This window comes from Ascaphus truei, chromosome 3 (genome assembly GCF_040206685.1).
Source record: "Ascaphus truei isolate aAscTru1 chromosome 3, aAscTru1.hap1, whole genome shotgun sequence".
NCBI classification, from domain to species: domain Eukaryota; kingdom Metazoa; phylum Chordata; class Amphibia; order Anura; family Ascaphidae; genus Ascaphus; species Ascaphus truei.
The window spans coordinates 339,721,379-339,742,891 of NC_134485.1; the positions used below are offsets into that span (position 1 = coordinate 339,721,379).

The window sequence follows — 21,513 nt, forward strand, 5'->3', positions numbered from 1 at the left end:
CCAACAATGTGAAGCGTTATTTTTTTTTTTATGTATTAGAAGTCCTTCAAGTAGATATAAGAAAGTGAACGTATGCTGTATAAAATTGTGTTTTGGGAATCTTTTGTATAAAAACATTAGTAATATGCCTCATATTTCCCCCCCCCCCCCCCCCCATGTAAACTAAGGGGTTTACGTCAGATTCCTTTCTCATGAACAAAATAAGAGAACACATTTCCTAAATCCTCCTGATAAGAACATGTAATAGTCCCTAGAAAAGTACGCTAAAATAATTAATAAATACATATATAACAAATTAATTGAGGCTCAATCACAGTTCCAAAGGGTAAATAAAGTCTTCCACAAGAGGAAATTAGTGAGCCCTAAAGTCTGTTTACATTGTACTAGAATTTCCTTTCCTTTTCTTGTAGCCTGTGGAGAACGTCCTTTGGTAGATACAATTGGATCTAGAATTGTAGGTGGTCATGATGCACTTCCAGGAGCGTGGCCATGGCAAGTTAGCATGCAGCAATTCAGTAGTAAGAGTGCCTATAAACATGTATGTGGTGGATCACTTATTAACAACATTTGGGTGATGTCTGCGGCACACTGCTTTAATGAGCATCGGTATGTATTATTTTTCTTACAATATGCAGTTTGATCAAATGTAATAATAAAATTGTTGCTGAAAAATTCCGAAATGTTACAAAGTAGCTTTACAATACATTTATTATTGACTATGGAGACATAGTATATGGCTCAACACCTCAAACCCACCTTGGCAAACTTGACACCCTCTACAATTCAATTTGTCGTTTTGTTCTCCAATGCAACTATAACACACATCACTGCGAAATGCTCGAAGAACTAGACTGGTCATCACTCGAGTCTAGGCGCAAAGTTCATCTTTCCTGTCTTGCCTTCAAATTCTTTATGGGCAAGCTACCCAGCTACCTGAACAAGCTCCTCACCCCTACCACATGCAGCACCTATCACCTGAGATCAGACTCCAAAAGACTGTTCATGGTCCCAAGGCTCAACAAAGTATCCGGCCGCTCCTCCTTCTCTTACCGTGCACCCCAAAACTGGAACAACCTACCAGAGACTCTTATATCCACCACCAGTCTAAGTTCTTTCAAATCTTTGGCTGTCACACATTTTAATCTGGTCTGTAACTGTTTCGTACGCCCATCATATATATTATCTTTAACTGTGCATGCAATGTCTTGTATATAATGTATACCCTGCTCATTATGTAACTGTATTTGTAAACATGTATTATTTGTCTTAACTCTGTGCCCAGGACATACTTGAAAACGAGCGGTAACTCTCAATGTATTACTTCCTGGTAAAATATTTTATAAATAAATAATTTAGAGCACCTCTCAAGAGCATTAAAATAAAACTGAGCCTATTTAAATATGATTTGTTTACTTTTGAGAATCTCATGTATTTTTTGTTGTTGTTACTTTTTATTTAACATTTTCCAGACAGTTTCACATAATATTTAACACGGTAATCAAAGGATAAGGGTTAAACATTATTGAGGAGGATGGGGGGGAGGGGAGGGAAAGGGGGGTCGGGCTGCAAGAGAAATACATGATGCAGTGTTATTATTAACATTTTAAAATCTGATTTGTTTGTTAAAATGTGCGTACCAGGGCTTCCAGGTGTCCACAAATCTATTGGTGGAATGGTGTATGTAGGATGATAGTCTTTCGAGGTACACCACATCCTATATCGTATTAAAGACACATTGGAACGGAGGTGGATTTTTATGTTTCCAAAGCAGGACATGGAGCATCTTGCTGCATTGAAAATGTTATTAATTTGGATTCCAGATTGCATAGATTGCAAATTGGTGCCCCCAAAATCACAAACGGGGTTTGTGGGGATCCGAAAAACAGATATTTCCTCTATCAATTGAAGAATTCTATCCCATAGGGGTTTAATTTTAGGACACTCTCACCAGATATGGATGAGGGAGCCCTGGTTACCACATTCCCTCCAACACAAAGGTGAGCCATTTGGAGAAATTGAGTTTTACAGTCGTATAGAACCAACGATATAGAATTTTATATATGTTTTCTTTAATTACCACACAAGTGGAGTTTTTACCTGCTGCCTCCCAAATGTCCTGCCAGGTTTCCATATTTATGGTTGTGCTGAGGTCCTTTTCCCATGTGAACATAGATTTGTCTGATTTAGGGTAATTTGGGATGCTATGTATTGCACGGTATAAGACAGGGGAGTGCAAACTTTTGCTGCTGCACCCCCTTGTCTTTCCTGCCCCGGTGCTCGCGCCACTCCTACCTTGGAGCTGCATCAAATGACACTGCGGGGTCATGTGACCTGTGGCGTAATTTGATGCATGTGACATCACGTCATATGATGCCGCGTTGCCATGGCGACGAGTCATACAGCCGTTTGAATCATGTTAAGTTGAGAGTTGCAGATACCTCACGCGATCCCCCGGCATTTAATTTAAATGCCTTGGGGAATACTGCGGGGCCTCTGCAACCGCTGCTCCTCAGAAAAATCTCCCACCCCCCAGTTTGCGTACCCCTGTTATAGGACATAAGTTATTGCTTTGGTTAAGGATTGGGAGTTACACCAGGATTCATATTGAGTAATTTTTTGTGGTATTTTCTTTTGATATTTGGATTGGATGAGATGGATAAATTGTAGGTATCTATAAAATTCGGTATTGGGGATTTTAAATATTGTTTGTAGTGTAGGGAAGGGCTTGATATTATGTAAATCCAATCTTTCACCCTAGTACCTCCATGTTGTGTCCATATACGCTGAACCCCGTTATAATGTGGTCCTCGGGGTCCACAGAATGAGATGGCATTAAAACCAGGATTGCGTTATAAAATTTAGCCGCGCAAGGACTTACTGGCATCTGCAGCTCTCTCCAGCTTCATCAGGCTGCGTCCACGTGCGCGGCACACACACAATTTATAAATTATTTGAATTATAATGTATAATGTATTAACTATTTATTTTATAAATTATATAAAATTATACCATATCATACAGGAATCAAACCCAGGACCTTTCATAGGTTAGTACCAATTCTCTACCTGCAAGCCACAGGGTTTGTGTCATGTCACATACACTAAAAACAAACTTAACATATAGATGTTAAGTATATTTATAGAGTTTGTTTTAAAACACCAATCGTGTGGCGTAGAAGGTAGGGAATTGGTACTTGCATATGAAAGGTCCTGGGTTCGATTCCTGCATGTGTATTATATAAAATGTATTTATGTTCAATTTCCGTGTGTGTATGTGTCTGTTAGCAATAAAGCATTTAAATGTTTTTAAATCGGGAGCCACGCTCAGACCCCATTATAAGTGGATTTGCGTTGTAGCGGATCGTGCTATGATGGGGTTGAGCTGTATTTGGTTGGTTCTTCTTGTAACCTGGTGAAAAAGAAGATTTTGTGAACAGAGGGTACATCATGGAGAACAGATTGGTCATATTGTTTCTGGATTTTTGAGAATCCCACAAATTATATGAGAAGGTTAAAACCGGGTTTTTATATATTGAGTGTGGTCTACTGTTCTTTTTTTGCCAGAGGATGTGTTGGAGCTCCTCTGCATGGCAGATTGAATCCTCCACTTCTACCCATCTTTTTCAGTTGGGTTGTTATGCCAACTGATTAATTGTCCTAGGTGGGCTGCTTTGTAATATTTTTGAGCTGTGGAAGCGCTAATCCACCCTCTAATTTAGGATGATATCAAATGGATCTATTAACTCTTGTTTTTTTGTTTTGCCAAATGTAACGAATAATCCTATTTTGTAATAATTGTAATTCTTTATCCCGGGACTTAATTGGTAGCGTGTTGAGAAAAGCGTAAATAAAAACCACAGTCTGAGGTTATTTTGAAACAGAATAACACATGAATGTATTCAAGTCAAGTGCACAACGGAGACAGCTTTTGAAAAAAAGCTCTCTAACAGATAACACGTTATGCCATATATTTATACCCTAAAACCTAAAGCTCCACCCCTTTATGGGGGGGCTTGCACGTCACTAATATTACCTCATTTTGTAATACATAACAATACTAAAGCTGATGTCATTTTGTAATACATAATAATACTGGATAACTGTCTGTAAGCTAAAAATCATTATAGGGGTAAATGTGATGTCAGTTCTGCCACTTGGCACATTGTATGAGAAACAGTTTATCTTAGACTACTAACGAGGCTTTCTCATAATATCTGGCCTGTTTACACTTTCAATTTGGAAGCTGATTGGATGAGGAACGATCAATAAAGTCAGCTAGGAGCAAAAACATTAAATTCTCTGTTTCACACAGATTTCTTCACATAGAATGATGACATTAAAACTCACAAAGACAAGACAAGATGGCGGACTGAAAATAGTCAAACAAAATGGCTGCTTTGACCCTAATGCTGTTATGTCAGACCCCCTAATGTCTCAACTTCGTCAGTCCCTCCTCTGATTCTTTAAAACATTGTTTTTTGAGAATTATTGGCATGATTTTAGTCCAGAAACACGTTGGGAGGCACCGGAGTGCTCCATCATCTCATAATGCTGCTTGAGGGTATAGGACAGTGCACGAGGGTGAGAAAATGTGAAAAAATAGAGTGCGCTACTACAATCAATAAAAGTGAGGTGATATAGTGATGTATAAAAAAAGGTGACCTTTAAACACGTAGAGTATAAGGAACGTCTGCAGCTGTGGCACCAGGGATGGCTCAAATACCCCCTAATAGCAAACAGAAATACAAAAAAACACAGCGCACAACGCTCATAGTGCATTAAAAATTATATTAGTAACCACAAAATAAAGGTGAGTATTAAGCGTACATTTAGATAGAAAAAACAATCATTTCAGGGTTAATGTTACCCAAGCACCAACGGACGCCAATAGAGATGTCGTGGCTCTCTCCTTCTCAATCCCTCAGCCTCGGGGTAGGGCCTGGGTGGTCTTCCGATCGGTTAGCTGTTAGTACAGCCCTCAGCCTCAAGGTAGTACTTAGGAGTTCTCCAGTTCAGCTGAACAGCAGTACAGCCAATTCGCCGTGCCAAGCAATAATGTCTCTCACTGTTCCAGTCTCTGTAGCAGCGGAGCACACGCTGTGTGGCGTCTGGATTCGGCGCTACCGGGTTCGTGACGTCACACGATCGCGACTGAGCGTCGCAGGTCAGCAGAAGCACCGGGTTGGTTCTCACGGGGTGGTTGGTAGTGAGGGTTCACAGGTAGTCTTTAGTCCAACGCGTTTCGAGACCACAGGGGTCTCTTCATCAGGGAATTCCCCTGTGGTCTCGAAACGCGTTGGACTAAAGACTACCTGTGAACCCTCACTACCAACCACCTCGTCAGAACCAGCCCGGTGCTTCTGCTGACCTGCGACGCTCAGTCGCGATCGTGTGACGTCACGAACCCGGAAGCGCCGAATCCAGACGCCCCACAGCGTGTGCTCCGCTGCTACAGAGACTGGAACAGTGAGAGACATTATTGCTTGGCACGGCGAATTGGCTGTACTGCTGTTCAGCTGAACTGGAGTGCATGAGGGTGCCTGCCAAATGTAGTCATAGTCTCGTATGGTGTTGCAGCCAAATTCTTTTCCAGAGTTAGAACACTGTACTTGGCATCTTTTTTCTTCAAGGGACTGCTGTAAACACTGTGTATTGGATCTGCAAACAATGGCATCATGTCTGCAAAGGGGGTTGCACATTTGTGGATCCTGCCTTTGACAAACGTAACACAAACATAGATGACAACGAGTATCACACACACACATTCAAAAATTTCGCTCCTAGTGATCCTACCAATCCATCAAGCCTCAAAGGGTCCCAGTCTGTGTCACTTTCTTTCCTAAGTCTTTCTTGAATTTCTTCTATCTTGTCTAACTCATGCTGTACCTTGCCACTCTGATCTTGGATGAAAACACAACATTGTTCTTTAATTAGGGTACATACACCTCCTTTTGATGCTAAAATGTAATCTAAAGCCACTCTATTTTGTAAGGCCATAATCCTGATCTGAACCTGTTCTTGGTTTAGTGATGCAATAGCTGTAGTGGTGTGATTGAGGACATCATCTAACACATCTGTTAATGTATTAAGCCCGTCATATAGTAACCCACCTCCTACATTTAGAACTAAACTAACCCAAAATTGTTCTTTCCATAAACTACTTTTCAGCCCTGAAATATTTGGTGTTTTTCTCTTGTTTCTGGTTGTTGGAGGCATTTGACCCATAAATTATTGGTGTTGCTAGTGTAAAAATGGATACAAAAAATGCAAAAAACTTATTTTAGGCAAGTGACCTTTCTGCTGCTAGCTAAAGAAAAATGGCATCTATCTCTACCATCATATATTTAGAGAATTAGCACAACATTCTATTACTGAGAATTTGTGATGTGTGTGGGTGAGATGGTGAATTATTGTAGTGTTACCTTGACCATGGTGATAGATATCTGCGATGTATAAGGAACACAGGCAGATGAGTATTGTTGACAAAGCTCCGAAGAGCATCATCATGACAATCCTGTCATCTCTCTGTGGGTTATACCTTCGCAGACCCAATGGTGCATATATTTTAAAATTCTAACTTATACACACTATAAAAGAATAAAAATATTGAGTCTTTGAAAAAATTAAATGTTCTGAGTCTTTGAAAAAATGAAATGTTCCTGATAAGATCAGGCCTCTGCCTGGTATCTTATTTTCCTCGTTGGTTAACGATTACAGTTGTGACTCGGCAAGACGTTAACTTGATGCGGCTGTGCTTTAGATGACTTTGGTCTTTGGTGGAGCTGGAATGAGTTTTATGTGAGCCACGTGGATCCAGGAAGAAATCTCTGACACTTGTATTGCTGTATTGGTGGTTAGTATGGGCCCTTTCATCTGGGATGAGGAGCATGCTTGTTTAGGAACTACTTGACCTTTAACTCCGTCTCGCGTAGGTGCACTTTCAACTTTGCCTAGAGAGACTCAAAAAATGTATTAGTGGCATACAATACTTATTAATTGTTTTATTACCAATAGATGATCCTTAATTTGTTCCTTTGAACTACAGATAGTCATAAGTCATCCCATAAGTGTCTCATAGGGAGATAATTTACCTAGGAATAAATTCTTGTATCAATGTGTTTTGTTTACTACTGTCTTAACATCCGCATATAGACAGAGGTATCTCCTATTAATGCTCCATACATTTTAAACTAAGCAGCTAATGGGGACTTGACTGTACTGGGCCTCATCCATTGTCAAACCAATTGCTTCCATAATCAACTCTATCCTTTCTGCAGGCCATATCCCTAAGACCTGGAAAAGTACCAGAGCTGTCCCAATCTTCAAAAGTGGGGACAAAAACACTGTCTCAAACTACAGACCAATCTCTCTTCTCCCCATACACACTTGCTCTCATTCATGCCTCACTGTCATCTCCTCCGATGCAAATGGTATCAACCTTTTCATAAAATACTAACTAACCTTAAAACTTGCCCCACAAATGAAACATCCCAATAGCCTGCACTCATGGCTATTATTCCACACACAGTCACTCCTACCACACCCATTGTGGCCAAGCACTGCCATCGACAGCACTTATTCCCTCACCTGCTATCTCTGTAAATTCCACTCAAACCTTAGATTGTAAACTCTTCAGGGCAAGGATTTCTTTTCCTATTGTCTGATTTTGCTGCACTTACTATTCTATTATAATTCCCTCTACTGTATTCTTTGTGAAGTGCTGAGAACATTTTTAACGCTATACATAAATAAAGTCATACATTACAATACAATACTATCCGAAGTCATGGACAAAATGTGTTCACTCCCAATGAAACAATTATTATACTAAGACAAATGCCTCTAGCCAATTCAAGTCTGGCCTCCACCCCAAACACTCCATTGTAACTATTCTGCTAAATATGTGAAATGCCTTGCATATAATGTATACCCTGCTCACTTATGTAACTGTATTTGCAACTATGTATCACCTGTCCTTTAACTCTATACCTAGAACATATCCAAAAACGAGAGGTGACTCCTAATGCACCACTTCCTGGCAAAACATTCTACAAATAAAATAAATAAATTAGCAACTAGGATGTTGTTTGCATAATCAGCAGAATTAGAATTATATATTATACAGTGATTTTAACAGTAACTACTGCTTATAATAAAATAGAACACTTATGGAAAATAAATGGTTAGAAGTTATAAAATACATCACATATTCAGTTAATAGTCAAATGCTTTTGTATAGGACTTCACACTAATTTTTGTAATATAATCTCTGCACAGTGCCGAACACACTGACAGCGTTATTTTTTTTTTTAAGACACTCAGAGAAAAATTTCAGAGCTTGTTTATCTTGGGCAATTTGCCAGCCCGGGCGTTTCGCCAAAAAGACCTTGAGAGTGCCGAGCAGATAACAAAACAGTTTCTCCGTCTTCTAAATATTAATTACTGGATTGAAACTTCAGCTCAAAGTTAAAAATGGAGCTCTTTCCAAAGCAATAAAAATGAAAAAAATATGGCTCTCTAAAAATAAAAATATGGCCTCTCAAAAATAAAAACATGGCCTCTCAAAAATAAAAATATGGCCTCTCAAAAATAAAAATATGGCCCCTCAAAAATAAAAATATGGCCTCTTAAAAATAAAAATGACAATTATACAACTGCACACCATATATAATTTAAACAATACGTGTGAGGTTAAAAACTCTCTGCAACATCTTAATCCTATAGAAATGCAATTGACGTGTTTTTACTGGTTTACACACAATACAGAAACACAATACAGTTTAAACTGAAGTTTAAAAGGAAGTTCAAAAGAAGTGAAGAAGAAGTGGACACCCCATCTGGCCCTGATTCCTGCATTTGAACTACGCTGGAAAGGAGGATATCATCAATACCAGACTGCATCATTACTGCTGTGATGCTGCCTTTACCATTTATATTTGCTGTGACTTCACTTCTTCTCAAATTATGCACTTCTTTCTACCAGCCTCAGTATGTCTCAAACTCTATTCATATATCTCCATCTCTCCTTTCGTCACCACTTTTCAGTTCACATGAACTCCTTTCTTACCTGCGTCCTCTCACACCACACAGCTATATCCCCTGCAATAAAAAACACCCCTACAAATCCTCCTCACACATCCTCTTTCTATCCATGCTTCTCCTCCTTGCTTCTGGGGATATCTCTCACAATCCTGGTCCCTGTCTTATTTCTACTTGCTCTCGTCCTCGCCTCCCACATGCAACTTCTACTCCTTCTGGTGTCAACCCCTCCAACCTCATACCCATCCCCTGCCACCCTCCCTCCTCTCCCTTTCTATTGTGCCCTTTGGAACGCACGCTCTCTTTCTAACAAGTTCCTCTCTGTACATGACTTCTTTCTCTCTCACTCCCTGCTTCTCTTTGCTATAACTGAGCTCTGGAAGCTGCCCTCTCCTATGGTGGCCTTTCCTTCTCCCACACTCCGCGCCCTGATGGCAGGGGTGGAGGCGTGGGGCTCCTGCTCTCCTCTGTCTGCCATTACCGAACCCTTCCTATTCGCCCCTCTCTTGCTTTTCGCTCCTTTGAGGCTCACACTGTCCAGATCTTCTCTCCTCTCCCTGTTAATGTGGCGGTCATCTATCGCCCACCTACCTCTACTCATCCCCCTTCTGCCTTTCTCTCTCACTTTGAATCCTGGCTCTCTTTCTTCCTCTCCTCAGACTCCCCTGTTCTTCTCCTTGGGGACTTCAATTGCCACATTGATGACCCCTCTCTCTCTTGGGCTTCCCGCTTTCTTTCTCTTACCTCTTCTTTTGGCCTTCAACAGTGGACTGCAGCAAGCACCCACAAGGATGGCCACTACTTAGACCTGGTTTTCACTAAAAACTTCTCTCTCTCTGATTTCTCCATTTCCCCTTTTCCTCTCTCTGACCATCATCTCATCCTCTTTATCTCGCTTCTCCCCTTCTCCACCTCCATCTACCGCCCGGTTCTGCAGAAACCTGCGCTCTATTCACTTACCTGACTTTGAGTCCACTTTACGCTCCTCCCTCTCCTCTCTCAGCTCTGCTACAGACCCTGACAACCTGGTCAGAAAGTACAACTCTGTCTTGTCCTCGTCTCTTGATCTACATGCCCCGCTTTCTCTCTGCCGCCCTCACCCTTCTAACCCTAGACCCTGGCTAAATTCCCACACGCGCATGCTGCGTTCCTCCACTCGTTCCTCTGAACGCCTCTGGAGGAAGTCTCACACTCTCGCAGACTTCCTTCACTACAAATTTATGCTATCCTGTTTCAACTCTGCCCTCTCGCAAGCTAAACAAGCCTACTTTTCTGCACTAATCAACATGCACAAGTCTAACCCACGCCGACTGTTCTCTGTCTTTGATACTCTACTCAAACCACCCTCAGCTGCCTCTCCTTCCTCCATCTCCGCTCAGGACTTTGCTGACTATTTTAAGGAAAAGGTGGAATCCATACGGCAGAACATCCCCTCTGTTTCTTCCCCCCATCCTACACCTCTTCCTAACTCTCCTCCTGCCTTCCTTGAGTCTTTTTCCACTGTCTCAGGAGGATGTGTCGCTGTTGATCTCCTCTTCTCCCTCTACCACTTGCCCTCTTGACCCCATTCCCTCCCATCTCCTAAAACCTCTAGCTCCTACTATAATCCCTACGTTTACACACATTTTTAACTCCTCCCTCTGCTCTGGAACCTTTCCATCCTCCTTCAAACATGCAACAGTCATACCATTACTCAAAAACAGCAAGCTTGACCCTACCTGTCTTTCTAACTATCGACCTGTCTCCCTCCTGCCTTTTGCCTCTAAACTACTTGAACGTCTTGTATTCTCTCGCTTGCTCCATTTTCTCAACACCTATTCTCTCCTAGACCCTCTACAATCTGGCTTCCGCACTGCTCACTCCACCGAAACAGCCCTCACTAAAATAACTGACGATCTCCATGCTGCCAAAGACAGAGGTCATTACACTCTGCTCATATTACTCGACCTCTCTGCAGCATTTGACACCGTGGACCACCCTCTTCTCCTCCACATTCTCCATACTCTAGGTATTCGGAACAAAGCTCTATCCTGGATCTCATCCTACCTCTCCCATCATACTTTTAGTGTCTCTTCTGCTAACACCTCCTCCTCTATTGATCTCTCTGTGGGGGTACCCAGGGCTCTGTCCTGGGACCTCTTCTCTTTTCTCTGTACACACTCTCTCTAGGTGACCTAATAACATCTTTTGGGTTTAATTATCACCTCTATGCCGACGACACACAAATATACTTTTCAACACCTGACCTTACACCTGCTGTACAAACCAAAGTTTCTGAATGTCTCTCTGCTATATCATCCTGGATGGCCCTCCGACACCTTAAACTCAACATGGCTAAAACAGAGCTCCTCATACTTCCTCCCAAACCTGGCCCTACTACCTCCTTCCACATTACTGTTGGAACTACAATCATTCACCCAGTAGCCCAAGCACGCTGCCTAGGGGTCACATTCGACTCCTCTCTCACATTCGCCCCTCACATTCAAAACATTTCTAAAACTTGTCGCTTTTTCCTCCGCAATATAACTAAGATACGCCCTTTCCTCTGTTGTTCGACTGCTAAAACTCTGACTCAGGCCTTCATTCTCTCCCGTCTTGATTACTGTAACCTCCTGCTTTCCGGCCTTCCTGCCTCTCACCTGTCTCCCCTACAATCTATCCTAAATGCTGCTGCCAGAATCACTCTACTCTTTCCTAGATCTGTTTCAGCATCTCCCCTCATGAAATCCCTCTCCTGGCTTCCGATCAAATCCCGCATCTCACACTCCATTCTTCTCCTCACTTTTAAAGCTTTACATTCTTCTGCCCCTCCTTACATCTCATCCCTAATTTCTCGGTATGCACCATCCAGACTCTTGCGTTCTTCTCAAGGATGTCTTCTTTCTACCCCCTTTGTATCTAAAGCCCTCTCCCACCTTAAACCTTTTTCACTGACTGTCCCACACCTCTGGAATGCCCTTCCCCTCAGTACCCGACTAGCACCCTCTCTATCCACCTTTAAGACCCACCTTAAGACACACTTGCTTAATGAAGCATATGAATAGCACTGTGGATATTCTAAACACGATACATAATGCTTGGCCCCCTGCAGACGCACTTACCAGATCTCCCTCCTACTGTCTCTGTACGTTCTCCCTACCTACCAATTAGACTGTAAGCTCCTCGGGGCAGGGACTCCTCTTCCGAAATGTTACTTTTATGTCTAAAGCACTTATTCCCATGATCTGTTATTTATATTATCTGTTATTTATTTGATTACCACATGTATTACTACTGTGAAGCGCTATGTACACTAATGGCGCTATATAAATAAAGACATACAATACAATACAATACAGACACACAAAGAACATAGACACAAACTTCTCTCCTACACAGCGAATCAGCTTCTCTCAAATAACCTGCTTTTAAAACTAATTTTTTTTTTGTTTATGCTCCGGAGCTTTTGAGTTAACTTTTCGTATCTTTTGCACATTCCTTTGGAGAAAAGGTTTTTTTTTGGCACGGTCGGTGCTGCTGTTATTCTGATTCTCTTTCTAGTTGCCATTAGAACAGAAGGAAAAAGAATATTTTCTGGTTTAAAAGATCCATTCGTGTGGCCAGTACGAACAAACCTTTTAAATTTTTACCAGTTACAGGGCTACTCCCATTCTTCTCCGTTCTCTTCTCTCTCTCTTAGGGCTGCTCTGCAATTACTAGCAAAAATGTCCTGCCTTTTTTTTTTTTTTTTTTTTTTACAATTATAACACTTTCTGTCCCTTCCAAACAATATACACAGTTTCTAATTGTATCCCAATTTCTGCATATAACCTTTCATAAAAATAACCCTCAATATCTACTTCCTCAACACCATCATATGCCTTGATTATCTATCGGCAAATTCACTTGCTATTTCTTTCCTAGTCACTTTCTATTTCACTTGTTATTATATTAACTTCTGTCCTGGCAATGGTACAAATTAATGCAGCGGGACCCTTCTGTCCCTCAACAGAATTCTTTTGACCCATATTAACGTAAGGTATGTTTCCCTGTGGGATTCAAAAACACATGAGACGGCGCTCCCTGAGCTTCTCAATCCCACAGAAAAAGACTCCTCTTTCATTTAAACATCTGCGCAATTTGTTGATAATAGTACAAACCGTGCCATTCACTGGCCAACAAAATATATTTATATTGTCTCTTTTCGTTCTCTGTATTCATTCTTTATTATTTTCATCTGCAGACACACAATCCTTTGAGAATTTTTGGTTTCCCATTATTCCCCTGTTTCAGAAATCAAATTTAATTGACTTGTACAATACTTCTTTGGCTACAATAATCAATGTTAATTGACAATGTACAATACCTCGGCTACAGCAATCAATTGTTAATTAACCTGTACAATTTAGCGTTACAATAATCAGCGCAAGCTGATTAAGTACAACTCTTTTGGCATGTTATTGTTCTGAATAGTGTAAATATGCAAATAAGGACCTGTCACGAGACTGTTCCCCAATCATATATTCTCACCATAACTATACCAAAGAAAAAACTTGAATTACTTCAGCGGGTCCAACCCAGTCCTGATAAACCTTATACTTTTATAACATGGATACAGATAAGACTTTCTAACCAGATATCCATGAACTCACTTGGTATGTTAATGACAAAACAGAGCAAATGTACAATCAGGGACCCGTCCTGCTCAGACAACAAAAATATTTATCACAACCCCGGACGGTCTGAAAACAATCCCTTTAAGCATACAAACACTCACCTTCATCACCAAAACACCAAAACTTTTAACGGGACTCTTACCTTAGCCCCTAACAACTCTTAACAACTCTTACACTTTAAAATGAATACAGGAACAGAGAATAATAAATTCACGTGAAACTGCTAGGGATTCTTACTCGTCACATCAGATAAGACACCGTACAAAAATCAGCTCCAAGCATCACTCAAAACAATTTAATCAGGCTGTTTTTCTAAAAAATGCAGGTAGCTTTACCTTGATTCATATGAGTGCTCAGGTTTGAGTGATGGAGGAGTGATTCATCCGGGTGCTCGATTCCGATGATATTGAGTCCCTATTCGGAATGCGCCATCTGAGAAAAGCGTAAATAAAAAACACAGTCTTAGGTTATCTTGAAACAGAATAACGTGAATTTATTCAAGTCAAGTGCACAACGGAGACAGCTTTTGAAAAAAAGCTCTCTAACAGATAACACGTTATGCCATATATTTATACCCTAAAACCTAAAGCTCCACCCCTTTATGGGGGGGCTTGCACGTCACTAATATTACCTCATTTTGTAATACATAACAATACTAAAGCTGATGTCATTTTGTAATACATAATAATACTGGATAACTGTCTGTAAGCTAAAAAATCATTATGGGGTTAAATGTGATGTCAGCTCTGGCACTTGGCACATTGTATGAGAAACAGTTTATCTTAGACTACTAACGAGGCTCTCATAATATCTGGCCTGTTTACACTTTCAATTTGGAAGCTGATTGGATGAGGAATGATCAATAAAGTCAGCTAGGAGCGAAAACATTCCATTCTCTGTTTCACACAGATTTCTTCACATAGAATGATGACATTGAAACTCACAAAGACAAGACAAGATGGCGGACTGAAAATAGTCAAACAAAATGGCTGCTTTGATCCTAATGCTGTTATGTCAGACCCCCTAATGTCTCAACTTTGTAAGTGTGTATTCTGGACCAAATGGGTGGAGGTGACAAGGGAGCGGGAAACCATGCACATGTAAAAGAGAAGAAATCACAAAAAATAGTACAATACTGTAAAGCAAAAAATTATATTCCTATGAAATTCTGCAAAGATTATACTCACAAGCAGACAGTGAGTAAAGGCATTTCACACAAAGTGTACACGAACAATAGTCCCACGTTGAGGAGCGTCAGGGGACCAGGACGGATTGGATAGGGTGCACTACAGCAGAGAACGAAAACACCATAGCCCGAACTGTGCAACAATTTAATTAGTTAAAAGACACTTCACAAGTGCTCACTTACAAAGTATAAGAGAATATCAGGCAATAAAGACTCAAAGGTACAGGCATGTGATGATCTCACCGCCCCTTCCTCTCCAGGAATCGCGCTATGGTTGGGAGTAGAGACGCTCTGCCACAGGTGCTCCTGATTGCGGCCGCATGAAGCAACAAACAGCTCGGCGTCTATCTTCCACGTGTCTTGATATCTGCCACGATTTGACGCGTTTCACTAGAGAACTAGCTTCGTCAGGAATCTGGCACCTTATCCTACACTTACTCTTAAATACAGTTAGTTTACTCTTCATTGGTGGTGTATAATGGTCTCTGGTGACGTAGAGTTAGTGCTCTTCATTGGTGGTGTATAATGGTCTCTGGTGACGTAGAGTTAGTGCACTGTATCTATAACCACAATCACCTGAGATACATGATACAGAGCCAATCCAAGATGGCCGCCGTCAGGACAAAAACTTCCAAACACCTTATAAAACTATCTGTCACATTGTCTTAATGACACAGTGTTGGATATGGACAACAGATCGCAAACCCTCTTACATTAAATAGTCAACAAAGAAGAGAAACATTGCATACAATTAGGTATATAAACAAACATTAAAAACATTATGAACTGACTAGAGGGATACTGGTCAAGTATACTGCACAAGTACTATGTATACTGGCCAGACTCCAATACAGTAAAAAAAACACAATATTTATACAATACTAGTCAGCATTAGTTTTAAAAGTACATATTGGAAAGAATGTGAGCACAATTTAACAGACAATCATATAACAAAAAAAATGAATAAAATATAAAAATACATACAGATTTCAACCATTACTGATGTCTGTGATTAATAATGGTTCACTCTTGTGGTTATATTAAAAGAATAATAATATCTTTATTACAATTTAATCAGATAAAATACAATAAAGAGAGGCCACTGAAATTCTAACTACAATCTAATTGCTATCCTTGTGGTCCAACCAAGCAGCATATATGGAACAAAAGAGAACAGAGTTAGCAAGCACATAATAGACATTAAGAACATATCTTAAAAAGAGCACAAAATGGAATTGTAAAGCAGTAGGAAGAACTGCAAAAGTCCACTGCCATTTCGGGTGATGTATCATGATCCAAAAGCATAAAAAATAATAATAAAAGGTGGAGTAATTGTTTGGAACAGTGAAAAATCCCAATCAATACTCTATTTGAAAATTAAATTGTTTTGCAATACTTATTATTGGAAAAAATATTGATAGTTGATTTTTAAATTATTTTCAGAATATATAAAATTTCAAATCATATTCTTTAGAGGTTATTACATACCGTAATGAATCCGGTATATAACAAATGTGCATAAAAAAGAAAAAGTAATAAAATTATAATAACCAAAAAGGGAAAAAAATGAAAGACAGCAATGAAACAGGATACATTCACCCATCTTAACATCACTAGTTTCACGTCTCATTCCAAACATAAGCAAGAAAAAATGTATTAAAAGCTATATTATAAAGAGGTATAGTTACACTAGGAAAACTCCCAACTCAAAGTCAGCATTGAGGCCTGACGGGATTAATGTTTTTAATTTATAAATCCAGTGTGTTTCTCTCTTAGTTAAATCTGACTCCCTGTTACCGCCTCTCCAGTGTGGTTTAACGTGTTCAATCCCTTTGTATTTCAGGCTCTTAGGATCTGATTGGTGACACAATTCATAGTGTCGAGATACACTATGTGTGGGAAGTTTTCTCTTGATGTTACCCAAGTGTTCTAAAATTCTCACTTTGAGAGGTCTTGTTGTCTTCCCTATGTATTGGAGGCCACACGGGCACTCCAGTACGTAAATGACATATTCTGTAAGACACGTGATATGGCTGTCAATGTCAAAAGTTTCTCCTGTGATATTCTGGACCAAGCCCACTGTAGCCTGTTATTAGGTCCATGTAGCATAAACTCATCCCCTTTAAAAGTCCACAGAGTCCTTCTATTTTCTTTAACGTTATTGGGTGGGGTTGACAGAAATATAAAAGCAATTGCATGTAGTTTTTGTGGTAAGAAGTGGCTCTTGTGAGAGGAAGTTAAAAAGGAATCCCTTTCTAAAGGAGCAGTGGGAGATGCATCTTCTCACTGTGTCTGCAGATAAGAGAGAGCACACATTCCTTTCCAGACAGGAACAAGCCCATGGGCTATACTAATAAGCAGAGAAAGGCAGGGGGAGAGGGCTAAACCAAATCGAGCAGTGAGCGGTTGCCAAGGCAACTGGCTGGTGGCTTGTGGAAAGGTTATATTGTAGCAACTACACAGCAGCACTGGCTGCTTCAGAACAGAGAAATATGCAACTTTCACTGGTGAGAGCTGGCAGCCTGAGGGCAGAAAAAATACACAGAAAATGTACAATTCTGTTCCAGGACAGTGTGAAAAAAAATATAGAATTCGGGGGAGGATATTCATCTTTACTGATGTGATCCTACTTAACCAGGATATCTGGTAAAAGTCCCAATTCGATAAATCTTTGTTTATTTGTTTAAAAAGAGGAGCATTATTAAATATATATAGTGTATTGTAAGCTTTCGTGAGATTGATACCCAGGTATTTAATTTTTTGGAATTCCATTTGAAATCAAAATTGGTTTGAATAACTTTTATTGTATGGCTAGCTAAGTTAAGTTTAGGTCTACGGATTTTATGATTAATTTTATAGAAAACCATGAATAATCATAGAACAAAAAGAATGTAGCATTTTCAGATTTCATAATATAACAAAGTGTCAACAACGAATACAGGTATCTTCCAAATGAAATACTTGCCAGTGTATCTAGTCATATATAATACTCCAATTAAGGGGAGGAACGACTAGATTAAAGGCAATATGGTGGGATGACCAAGCTGACCAACCTGAGTGGACAAACAGACCCCACCAAACACCTCATGTAGAGATCACTCCCCTGGTGCTAGACTGGATAGGCTTAAGAGTACTTGAAAAATCTAAACAGTTTTAAGTTTGAAGTACAGTACTCGCACTTGGCAGTAATGTGTCCTGTAGTCAGCGTGCTACTGTTCAGTTTGTCAAAGGGCAGGTGAGCTCGAAACGCGACAGAGGTTCCTCTCACAGGGCTTTGCGAGTGTTTTGTGTGGATGACCCAATAAAGAGTTAATTTTTTACCAATTCTTGATCCAGCCACCGTCGTCTTCTTTTTTTTTTCTGGTTCAACAAGCTGTGCACTGTTTGCACTTCCTTCCACGGGATACCATCTCTCTGATTAATTTTATAGTCTGAGAGCTCACCAAAGGAGTCTAAGGTCTCGAATAAGTTAGGGAGTGAGATAAAAGGTCTAGTGAGGGACAGTATTACATTGTCAACAAATAGAACTATTTCATATTCCTGTTTTTTTTTTTTTTTTTTTTTTAATTCCTGAAATGTTAGTATTGTTTCTGATCAGGACTGCTAATGGTTCAATAGATATAAATAGGAGAGGTTCTAATGGAACCTGTCAGGGATGTCCCCTATCTATGGCAAATAGGAAGGAATTGACTGTATTGGTCTTGAATGTGGCCAAGGGGGAGCTATATAGGATTTTGACATGGTCTATACATTTTTCACTAAATCCCATTATTTTTAGGGTAGCGAACATGAATTTTCAGTTCAGGTGGTCAAAAGCCTTTTCGGCATCTAGTGACCGTAGAAGGGCCTGGGATTCGAAATGGTGGGCTATATGGGTGAGGTTGACAAAACGCCTAGTGTTATCCAGAGCCTGTCTCTCTCTTATGAATCCCACGTGATCCGGATGGATTAATTTAGGTAAAATTGAATTAATTAAATTTGCATTGATTTTGGCATATAATTTAATATCTGTATTTAATAGAGATATGGGTCTATAATTGGAGCAATTTATGGAGTCTTTACCTTCTTTGGGAATAATTGCTACAGTATTGATGCCTGTAGCATCATTTTAGGAGCGGCTTGTCCTGCTAGAAGATTGTTGAAAGATGGAGAGCAAGTACCATTGCAATTTTTTTATAATACAGATTAGAGAATCCATATGGACGAGGAGCCTTCCCTTTAAGGGATTTAATTGCATCGGATATCTCTGGGGCGTGATTGGATATTCTAACGGTAAAGTATCTTCAACTGAAAGTTGTCAGGTTGCATTTAGATAGGAACAAATCAATGTCTGCACATAATTGAGGTTCCGAGGTCCCTCTCCGCCTCTCTGGTAAATTATAAAGAGCTGTATAGTAGTTTTTAAACCCGGAGTAAATATGTTCAGGGTCGTAGATTGTAACACCTTTTTTGGGTGCGACTACTGTGTATTCTAGATCTATATTGTTTTGCTTTTCATTTATTTGCTAACATTTTATCTGCTTTATTTTATCATAACATTTTTCTGCTGTTGAGGCCAAAAATTGGTTCAACTCACCTCTTGTGTGTATAATTTGGTTATAAATTTGTTTTGTCAGAGTGCTTTTGTGGAGTATTTCTAATTGTTCTAGCTTGTAGTTCAGGGGATCAATTTGTTTTTGTTTTTTTCCTGTTTATTAACTTACCTCTGATCACTGCATTATGAGCTTCCCATACGATGGAGTGGCGGACGTCTGAAGTGGAATTAATGCTAAAATGGTGCATCAACTCCTCTGAGACTTCAGCTACTGTATCATCACTTAGTAATAAATATTCGCTAAACATCCATTGGCTGAATTTTTTCCCTTTTATTAAAGTTCTCCAATGAGGATAATATTGTTGAATGATCAGACCGAGGACAAAATATCTGCTCTTTTTCCTACATAAATGGTAATCTATAAAAATGTAATCGATTCTAGAGTTGCTGTTATGTGGATGAGAGTAAAAAGGAGATTTATTTTTTTTTGTTAGTGGGTTAAGCAGTCTCCAGGAGTCAACCAGTCCCAGACACTTGGTTTGCTCTCTCAGGCTCTTGGATGCAGAGCCCCTGAAGACAGCCATAGATTTGGGTGATGTCTTGTCCATAGATGGATCGAAAACAGCATTGAAGTCGCCTCCAAGGATTAATGTGCCCTGTTGGACGGCTTCAATTTATTTAACCAGAGTTTGGAAAAATTGTGTTTGACCTTCGTTGGGGTGGGGGGGCGTCTTAGACGTTAACTATCATGATTGGAGAGGAGTTTAGTACGCCCACCACTCTCGAGTATCTACCAAAACTGTATTATATATTTTTTAATGGTTTGTAGAGTAAAATTCAAATCTTTGTGAATAAGAAGGGCAACTTCATTTTTTTTTGATTGCTTGATGATGCCTGATAAATTTTGGGGTATAATTTACTAAAGAGAAGGTGCTGGTCCCTCTGTCTCAGGTGGGTCTCCTGAAAAAGAACCAAGTCTCCCTTCAATCATTTTCATTTCTTGAAAGGCTACTTTTCTCATCTGCGGGGAGTTCAATCCTTTTGTATTCTGGGAGATTATATTAAATACCATTTGTGTTTTATATAGTAGTACCTCATACGTTTTTAACATTGCATAACCAACATGGATTTGAGACAAACTGCTGGGTGGAAGGAAAGGGTGGAATGGGAATGAGTTAATATGGTAATAGGGGAAGGGAAAACTCATCAAAGGTAACCTTGAGGCCATATATCCCAACCAATGAGGGCTTGTACATTAACGTCTCTGTGGTGGATAACCTTTCCGGCAACCGAGCTTGTGCAGGTTGGGTGGGGGGGGGGGGGGGGGGATAAACCCGTACCCAAGAAGGGCCACAACAGTCCAAATCTACATTTTAAATGTACAACAATGTAAATTTCAACATAACGGTTGTAGGGGGAGCAACTGGAGAAGGGGGACAATACGAACTAGGGACCTAAACCTCTAATTCTCCTATATGGACATCTCTCTTTAGAGTCAAACCTCAGCGACCCAGCTTTGTGATGATGTAAATCTGGAATGTAATCGAGCCATTCAGTTTTTTAGAGAAGCGGTGCGCAAACTGCTGGGGGGCACGAGATTAACTGCGATGGGCGCGGGGTGTAGAGAGGCCCAGCAGTCTTCACGAAGGCACTTAAATGAAGTGTGTAAACCTTACTTACCAGAGTTCAGCCGGCATCTGGAGATGCATCGCCATGGCAATGTGGCATCAAATGACGCCGCGGGGTCATGTGACGTCACGTTGCTATGGCCCCGTGGTGCCCAGATGCCGGGAACTACAGTGGGGAGAAAGGTAAGGGGGCGCACGAAGAGCAGGACAGCTGGCAGGGGGCGCAGGGGAAAAAGATTGCGCTCCCCTGTCTTGGAGTTTGGCTCGGATCCGCATGATCTCCATCATGTTCGAATTCCAGAGATGTCCTTGGACCTAAAATGAAGACTCTTATTTTAGAGGGAAATTGTTAGTGAGACAAACAAGAAAGTTAAATGTGAGAGAAGAGTAGCCGACTTTCTCCGGGATAAGGTTCTTTTAGACCAGAATGGCTCTCAGCTGGGAGTTACAAAGGTCTCAACCAGTATGGGGG

General features: G+C 40.3%; 1 protein-coding gene across 1 annotated transcript in view; it reads left to right on the forward strand.

The window, feature by feature from the left end:
- TMPRSS12 (transmembrane serine protease 12) overlaps positions 1-21,513 on the forward strand; it is a 72,124-nt gene that overhangs the window by 9,767 nt on the left and 40,844 nt on the right. Inside the window, exon 2 of the mRNA XM_075591654.1 lies at positions 411-606. Coding sequence (XP_075447769.1) covers positions 411-606 — 196 coding nt within the window. The remainder of the gene's footprint in view (positions 1-410; positions 607-21,513) is intronic.